This window comes from Parus major, chromosome 9, assembly GCF_001522545.3.
Source record: "Parus major isolate Abel chromosome 9, Parus_major1.1, whole genome shotgun sequence".
Classification (NCBI taxonomy): Eukaryota; Metazoa; Chordata; class Aves; order Passeriformes; family Paridae; genus Parus; species Parus major.
The window spans coordinates 2,608,835-2,617,951 of record NC_031778.1 but is presented as its reverse complement, the minus strand read 5'-3'; the positions used below and the strand labels follow the sequence as shown (position 1 = coordinate 2,617,951).

Genomic DNA, 9,117 nt, shown 5'->3' with positions numbered 1-9,117 from the left:
CTCTCTGAAGGATGGGTGCTCGTTGTCTTTGGCTTTATCTTTGCCTGTGAGCACTGATAAGAAGTAGCTGGCTGGAATGTTAGGTTCTGGCTGCTTGATTATTTTTTATTGCCTTGTTTGCTTGGGGAATGGTAGTGCTCAGCTTGCTCTGAGGTCCAAAAGGTTGCCTTCCCCCAGGGTTCTGTGTGTTTCTGGCTACTGCTTTAGGGATCAGGGCTGCTCTTATCTTAATCCCCCATAAGGTGGGGGTCATTCTTTCAGGTTCATGTGTTTGTCACTACATTGGACTAGGGGGTTTTATTTCACGCTCTTGTTTGGTTTGGCTCTGTTCATGAAACTGTAACCAAGCTGGAAGGAAGAGATGTGAAAAGCCTGCAAGTAGGAGAGGAGCTTGTGAGGAAGCCTGGAAGTGGGGGAGCCAATTAATGTGTGCTGGGTGGGGATCTGAGCATTAGTTAGGTGTGTGATGAGGTAGTCACAACAGCTGTCACTACAACAAGTGCTGCACCTTGCAGGGCAAGTCAAGCCATGGAGGAATGACATGCACATCTTGCTGTACCCATGTGAACCTAAAGCTGCCTTTGCATTGAGTTACAATCATTATTATTATTATCATTTTTAAATAGCATGTGCAAGTCTAAACCCGACAAGTACGTGTGTGTGAGGACAAACGTAGCTGACCAGGACAGGGGAGGCAACAGAATTTAGATGGAAGCTTTTTACTATGAATAAAGTCTTTCCAGTCTTTGTTTCTTAACAGATCAAGTCTGTAGTGACTAAAGTTTTGAGGAAGGTTTGCAGTTACAGCATGGACAGGGAAGCTGAAATGTGCTACCACATATAAGTGAACATTTTTTCCTTTTCAAAGTAAAGAATCACATCCAAAGAAATATACATCACTATCTACATGAATAATTAAATTTATTTTTTACCCATAAATAATAAAAAAGAAACATTATGGAAAGAGATAAAAAAAGTTAGGAACAGTGTCCTGGAAGTGGACTTAGTTCTGGTTTTTAGGAAATATTTTCAGCTGTAAATATTTAAAGGAAACTGCTTAGGCAAGAAGTTCAGAACCCTGTACTGTCCACAAAAGCCTCTCCACACATCATCCCAAGTAATGAACATAAATCAAGGCTTTTGGGTGGCTTTTTTTTCATTGTTTTGCAACGTGTCTTCCAAGGACTCCTTTAAAACAAAATAATAACACACCCCATCGAGACAGCAGTTCAGGTTTGCCCAGCAAAGCGTGACCTGAACAGTGTCTCGTAGCACGTGTTGAAAACTGATGTGGATGACGTTGTTCTTCACCAAAAAGTACAGGAAATATGCCACGTGGTAAGGTGTGAAACACACCAAAAAGGCCACCAGGTTTGTCACCACAATCCTCTCTGCTCTGCTGCTGTGTGTCTGGGGGTTGTCTGGGTTCCTGTGCCTTCTCAGGCACCGGACAGTTTGGGCAGTGCAGAAGGTCATGGCCCCCATGCTGCCAAAGAAGATGATCTGCAACGTGCTGAACAGGCCTGCGTTCTCCCACGTGCTCTTGGAAAAGTTATGGAAGCAGGACGAGATGTTGTGGCCCTTTCCATGCAGTTGGAAAGTAGAGACTGTCCCCACAGAGGTGCCCAGACAGATGAGAGCACAGACCATGGCAGCTTTCTTGATGGACCTGAGGCTGAGGGCCACAAAAGGGTGCTGGATAGCAATGTACCGGTCCACGCAGATACTCAGGGAGATGAGGATGCTGCCGTACATGTTCACAAAGTAAAGACTCTCCAAGGTGGAGCAAAACACAGACCCCAAGTTCCATTTGTCCTGAAGGTGGTAGGAAATTATTTTAAAAGGAAGAGTAAACAACAGCAAAGTATCCAGGAATATAAGGGCTATCATGTAGACTGTAGATTCTGACAGCTTTTTAACCTTAAAAAACAGGAATGACAGAGCCATTATGTTGAACAGCAATCCCAGGATAAAAGTGGGGGTGTACATGATGAGCTGGAACAGTTCCACAGTAGCACTGATATTGCCCTTGCCAAGGGTGTCATTCATATCTCCAGGTATGCTGGAAGAGAAGAAAATCACCACAAGGAAGCATGAAGATCAAATAGGAGACACAGGATAAAGGCTAATAAAGTCTCTATGTGTCCACAGTCTTGGAAATACTTTTTTCCCCTCTTGGACTGCTGTGTGCTGAACTGCAGCTCCTGGTACCATGGAGCTGCTCAGTGCCCATGATTTTGGGGCAAGGGGGATAGCCTGGTGTCCAAGCCTCACTTGCACTGTTACCTGTAAGCCCAGACTGTGCTGTCCTGTAATTTAGGCTGGGCAGAGTACGTGACTGCACCATCCCTAGGAGAGATCCAATTTCTTTGCAGAACCAAGGTAGCAGACCCTGATTTTATTGTTTCTAGGATTTTGAGGGTGAAAACAATTAAGTGGATCTGATTTCCTGCATCAAGCTATCATAAGAGATCTTGGGGAGCCAAGAACAAAAGGGTCCCCCACATTCATTAATGTAGAGATTCCATACAGTCACTGCCATCCTCTCCCACCACCCCTGGGCGAAGAGGGACTCTGAGTACCACTGGCCCTTCTAAAAGCTGTCTAAAAGCTGCAGGCAGGAAGCTTTCAATGGGCAATTTCTAGCAGAGGTTAAGTCTTTAGTAGAAGGATGAGATTTTGTCTAAATCAGCCAGACTTACCACAGCAGAGACAGGGGTTACAGGAAACATGCAGCTGAATTCTCCTCTGCAAAGAGGGGACTAAAAGTGTCGAGGCAGGGACTCTCTGAGCTGGGGTCAAGAAGTAATTATCTTCTTTAGAGGAAAGGTTCTGGCTTGATCCTGCCCTCAGACTCTGCTGATAAGGACTAGGAAGGTGCTCATTGGTTTCTGCAGTGCTGTAGTCACTTAAAAATGCAAATGCCCAGGAATACTTGATTCTTTCCTCCAGCCAGTTCCATGATAGCAAATGGAACCTGTAAATAAAGTCTGTCAGAGATCTTTCTGTCAGCACCCAGAAATTACTTTCTCCTGCTGTTCTCTAGTTTTCATTTCAAACCAGTGCCTTTCCTACATGAATTGCTGATTTTGATGCTGTCCCATTTTAGATTTGTCAACTGTTTGTCAAGTGAGCAGTCAGAGTTTCTGTCCTGCAGATCAAGTCACCCCCCTGAGTATTTCACAGGTAAACTCTCCCTTGCTGTAGTTTGAGAGATTAACATCTCTTAGAGTGAGATTAAAATCAGCAAAAAGGAAATTTTTAGTTCTTTGCTCCTTAAGGACACAGCAATTGGCAGGTAAATGAGATTCTGTAAGTTCCTGGCTTAGACAGAAGTAAGAAAAACATCATGAAGCACTGTGAGTCTGGTGCTGGGAGGGAGCCCATTACTGAGAGCCAAAGGGAGGAAAAGTTAATTACAGAATTTCTGAAAAGTACTAAATACTGACAAAGTTCTTTACTTCAATGCCTTTGTAGGAGATATCATTACTACTTCCCTTTTACTTCAGTCTTGGTTTTAATTTGTTTGATAGCGTGTCTAGAAAATTCTGAGTCCAGAGAAACAGAATTTCAGCTTCTCACCAAGATGTTTAACTAAGAAAATTCTTGCTACAATTAAAAGATATTTCAGACTAGGGTCTGTTGTGCAGATTTATTAAAAAATAACCAGAAAAAATATTATATAAAGCACAAATTCAAAGGGCAATTTTGTTTGGTCATTAAAAAAGTTAGTTATGCTATAAACAATGCAAGATATGTAAAATACAATTTTGGATCTCGTGACAAGAAGAAAGCTTTTAAAGCAAGGTTTGGCTGTAGTGAAATATCTTTTGTGATCTTACCTTTGGGCTGTCTCGTGCTCTGCTTGTTGACTTTTTCTCCGTCTCAGCTTGTAGAATTTTGCAGTCTTGTGTTTTCTTTTAAGGCAGTGGTGTGAGCTGCATGCAAAGCAGCTGCTGGTCAGAATGTCAGAAAGCACCAAGAGCTGCTGCTTTTTGTTTCATCACAGATTTCCATGACAGCATCGGCCTCCCCACGCCGTGTCTGTGTGCATGAGATGTCACACAGCTCATTCAATGGTGTAAATATGTGGTTCTGGGACTCACATCTCCATGAGTCACCCTTGAAAACGAGGTTCCAGTAACACAAAAAGAAATTCTGGCTCTACAGACCTTTCTTTCTTTTTTTTTTCCCCTCCAATACAGGATTTTATTGATTGTACATAGCATCCACAAGGCAGAGTGTTGTCAAAATGTGCTTTGAGCTAAATCCTGTTGCTATTTCCCTTCTTTTCATGGTATCAGAAAGGAAAGAGAGATTGCTGATTTTTCAATGGTGATTTGGTATCTTCTCTTGGTGTTTCAAAAGGGTCAAGGGTTACTCTGACATCTGTGTATACTCCTAGGGAGCAGGGAATATACCCATGGAGAGTGTCAGGTGGGGATTTTGTTCAGGTAGGAAGGAGAAAAAAAAGTGGGGGTTTTGGCCATTGTATGCACTTTGCAGTGTTCTTTCCAAAAAAGGAAAAGAAAGGCCACAGATGTGGTTTTATTTGGTCTTCTGCATACTCCTTAAACTTCAGAACTGAGGATTATATTGGCTAAATTAAAACTATACTGAGAAAGAAATGGGGGATAGGAGATGAGAGAAGAAATAGTCCCTTGGGGTTTCCCCATGGTATTTTAGTTGAAATGATTCTATTTAACAAAAAAAGAAACACCACCAAAGGAAAAAAAACAAGTTTGAGTGAAAAGTATCTGATCTCATTCCTCATCTAGGTTTCACTTCTGTCTATCCTGTGGTGGTCTTGTGACCATGGCTGCATTCTGGATGTGAGCAAAACCCCCACACAGATGTGCCAGAGCACTCTCTGTGCTCCTGCCCCGCTCTGGGGTTTGCAGATGCCCATTCTGAAACTGCCAGCAATGCTCAGAGAGGGTGCTCTCTCTTCCCAGCCAAAGCTCTCCCCCCACACTGTTCGTACTCCTTCTTCTGCCTCATTTTCTCCTCGACCCTCGTGTTCTGAGCCACGTGCCCATCTTGCTGGAGGCTGTCCCAAACCAGGGGTCCCTGGACAAGGTGTCCCCTTGGAGCCCTGTCAGACTCCACATCTGGAGAGAGATGCTTTGGGAAAGGCAGGATGAGGAAGCAGCAGTGGCAGGGGTGGTTTAGCCACCACCAGCGAGTGATCTGCTTTTTTTCCAGCAGTATCCTTGTGAGTTTTTCAGGGAAGGAATTGCCAGGAAGGCGTGCACAGGGGTACAAATGCACTTGGGGCAAGGTGCAAAGGCTGCTCTCCCTTCAAAATGGAATGGATGAAAAAGTGTGATGCTGAGGGCTGATGGAGAGGGTAAAATGGATCCGAGTGAGCAGCAGAATGTCTGGGACAGCCTGTGAAGTACTCTCACACTGTTAATAGCTTGTTTGGGATGCAGTGGGGAGAAAGCAGTGGGCAGCAAGGAGCCTTTCTGTTCTCAGGCTCTACTCAGTGCCAATGGGATGTGTCTCTTCACAAAATCCACAAGTCCAAGTGTGGGTTCCTTTTCTTGGAGACTTGGGAGCAGAGAGCCACCTCTGCACATTCTCCTCTGTCCTTGACACTTCTGTGTGTGTCACCAGTGCCACCAGTGTGAGAAGCACCTCCTGTTTCCTGAGATTTCAGATGCTGAATGCATTATCTTGTGCCTTTCCCCCGATGAAGGAGCTACTTCACATGCATTTTTTTTGTTGGTATTGAAGACTTTGCCATCAGGACACACACACATCCCTCAATGGCAACCAGTGAAGTTCTGATGATTCCCTGTGCTTGCCCTTGAGGCTCCTTGCAGTCCTGGGCTCTCCTGCTGTCAGTCCTGGCTCATGGGAAGTGTCAGCGTGGGGCTGATGCTGCTGTCAGCCTTCCAGTTTACATCTCAGTAACCACACAGGGCTGTGCAGGGAAGACATGGTGAGGTGTTTTTACTCTCAATTTAAATCATAGCCTAAGCAGTGAGAAAAGAGTCCTGCTTGAGAAGAGAGAGCATGCACTGCTGTGATCAGAGCTGCCTGTAGTCTCTGGGTGAGTCAGGAATGGGATGAGATGTCCCATCACCTTCTTCTCCTGGCTCTGCAGGACTGTTTGTAACCGAGTTGCTCCATCTCGTGGCTACAGGAGAAATGATGAACTCGGCTTCAGCCCTGCGATGTGTCTGTCTGTCTGTCTGTCTGTCTGTCTGTCTGTGGTGTGTCACCAGGAGGAACAGCTTATGGTGTAGCTCAGAGTTTATCCCAAGCTGTCGCCCCCAGCTCAGCTTCTCGTCCTCTTGTCCTCACTGGCTCTGTCTGCCCCGGCATCCTCACCCTGGAATGATGAGCAAGGAGATCCAACAGCTCTCCCATCTTTCCCAAGGATGGTTATGGGTGGAGAGGAGCAAAGCACAGGAACAGCTGAAATGAGGCTTTTTTGAGAAGGAAGTGGCCACAGGGACTGAGCGTGGCTGGGGGAGCCGAGGGGCAGGGCCAGGAAACTGCTGTGCCTGATGTTTGTCACTGATGTTTGGTGTCCTCTGGAAAGATTGAGGGAGGCACCAGCCAACCTTGGCTGCACAAGGGTGCCCCAGGGTCCTTTCAGTGCTGGAGGAGCTAAACCTGCTGCTTGGGAGAGCTGGTGAGCTGCTCTGGCTCTTTGAGCCTTGCCATGTTTAGTGTTGACCTGATCTAGCATTTTTGGGGAGACATGTCTCAGTTTCCACAGAGAAATCAGCTGGGGATGCTCCTGTAAGGCTTCTGAGTCCAAATCAGCATGGTGGACATTTTCCATCTCAGTGCTCTGAGAGTGGAGATCTGTCTCTGGTGTTGCAGATTTTGCACTTTCAGTTGTTCTCTGGCTCCACAAAGCAGGTGTTCCAGCAAGGCTCACACAACCCAGCTGAGGGCCCTGCATAAAACATCACAGCCTGTGTGGCTCTTCTGTTCGATGGCTGACTCATTTTCACACTTGTAAGGTATTTTTTTTCCTATTTAAACCATTAGCTACACTGGTCTTTAAATTATCATTACTTTTGAAAGACTTGAGACAGCATTTTAGCAAATCTAGTATTTCCTGAGCGATCATACAAACTTTCAAACCATATGACCGACCTGGCAAGGTCAGACAGGCACTTCAGCTGGAATTCTGCAAGGTGGGAAAAAAAAATAAAAATCAGTTACTGAAGATGAACAAGATCTCATTTTATTTTTCACAGTTGTGAATTGTACATGCAGCTCTAGGAAAATAACTGCACAACTGGACCTCCTTTCCAAAAGGAACTTGCACTCAATTTTGAGCCAGCTGGGCTGCTGAGATGGCTGAGGTACTGTGTGCTGCCTTGGTGACCACAAGAGTCTCCATCAGACCCCACCTCTCATGGTTCCATTTCTTCTTAATGGGAGAAGTCAGATTTCCTTGCCTTGTTTCTGGGTGTGTAATTGCACAGGGTATCTGTGAGGATCTGCATTTAGAGCAGGGAGGGAAGGTCATTATTTAATGTCATTTCATTACAGGAAAACAATGAACGGAAGGAGAGCCCAAGAGTCATTTTAGGCAAGAGAAGAAGTGTGTCTCAGGTGGCTCAAATGACTGGAGCCAGCAGTGGATGTTTAGGGCAAGAGTTAAAAACTGTGTGAAGAGAAAAACTTGGGCTGAATTATGATTTCCAGTGTTCCTATGGTAGCACAAATTGAAAGACAGCAAACCTTCAAGTTTTGATAATTAGCATTAAGAGATTAATTAGTTAGCAATGCAGTGACAGCAGTGAGAAGCTGACAGATCTATGTTTTTCTGAATTTCTATAGATAAGATATTCCTCAAGGGAAATATTCTTACAAAATTGTATGTTTGCAAAAGAGCTGCTTGGGGGGGGTGGTGGGAAGGGAAACTTTTAAAAAAGGTTTTTAACTAGAATTCATTTTGCTTTCTCTGTGTTCTGCTCTATTACTTCATTATGTAAACTGTGTGTACCATTGTTGTGCCAAACATCAACTCACAGTCTATTTTAATGTTAACAGGCCAGCAGCAGTGCATGTGTTTATGATATCATGACATACCAGTAGAATGTAGGTTTTTATCAGCGGAGGTAGAGCACACAGAGGATGTGGCTGCTAATGAAAATCTCTTTCCTCCTCTTGTGTACAGAGTTGGACACATCAGTTTGCTGCTTCTCTAAACTTGATAAATTTAACTTTGTTAAATTTGATAGACAGCCTGTTTATCAAATGCTATCCCTGCTGAATGCTGTGCTGATGAGGTGTGGTGTTTGTGCCTGGACAAAGCACTTTCAGGGTGATTTAGGGTGATTTAGGGTGATTTAGGTTTCTGCACGGGACATCTCAATGCAGCATGACAGGCTTCGCCTGCTGGCCACAGCCAAGGTTGGGGTTTTCGTTCTCTTCTCAATGTTCTGGTCTTGTCCTGCTGGCTTAGGAAGGGTCTGGGGGTTTTTCCATTTTATGTGTGGGAAATTGAAGCAGAGATAATGAGAAGGGTATTCCAAAGGTTATACAAGGCTCCTGCAATGGAGTGCAGTGTCCCAGATCCAGATATCCAAAGCCAACACACAATTTTTTGCCTGTTCCTCCCTGGGGCCCAGCTCTGTCTGCAGCCCAGGAGGGACAACATTCCATCAGCTATGGATGGATGTTCACACCCTTCTGGAAGCCCTACATTCTTCCAAAAAAACCTTGTCTGTCTGCCTTTTCCTATTCAGAATTAACTACTCTCAGGTGGTGTTAAAACTGTGTTGATAGTATGTAGTAACAAGCAAAAGAAGTTTTAAATGACGCTGTTTTTTTTCCTTTCATCTTTTGTATGTACGTGATCACCTAATTAATTTGAATCTTTCATCCTTTCTGATTGATTTCAGTAACATTTCATTTGGGGTGAGGCTGTGTGAAGTCGGGGAGGGAGAGCTTGGTGCCAGCCTCTGTATCTACAGGATGCTATCTGTGTATGCACAGTTAGAGATGTGGTCCCCAGAGAAAGGGGCCCAGTGCCTCCACCCTGGCTTTCAACCAAAAGAAGGCAGAGTTTCTGCCCTGCCCTGTCCCTGCAGCTCCTGCCCTGTCCCTGCAGCTCCTGCCCTGTCCCTGCCCTGTCCCTGC

At 44.9% G+C, this 9,117-nt stretch overlaps 1 protein-coding gene across 1 annotated transcript; it reads right to left on the bottom strand.

Moving 5' to 3' along the window:
• Positions 1–798: 798 nt before the first annotated feature.
• LOC107208617 (G-protein coupled receptor 55-like) lies at positions 799–4,114 on the bottom strand. Its single transcript, XM_033516746.1, has 2 exons — positions 4,107–4,114; positions 799–2,062 (listed from the first exon to the last, which is right to left on the bottom strand). Exons 1-2 carry the CDS (start codon positions 4,112–4,114, stop codon positions 1,132–1,134), a joined length of 939 nt encoding a protein of 312 aa, XP_033372637.1. The 3' UTR covers positions 799–1,131.
• Positions 4,115–9,117: the final 5,003 nt, after the last annotated feature.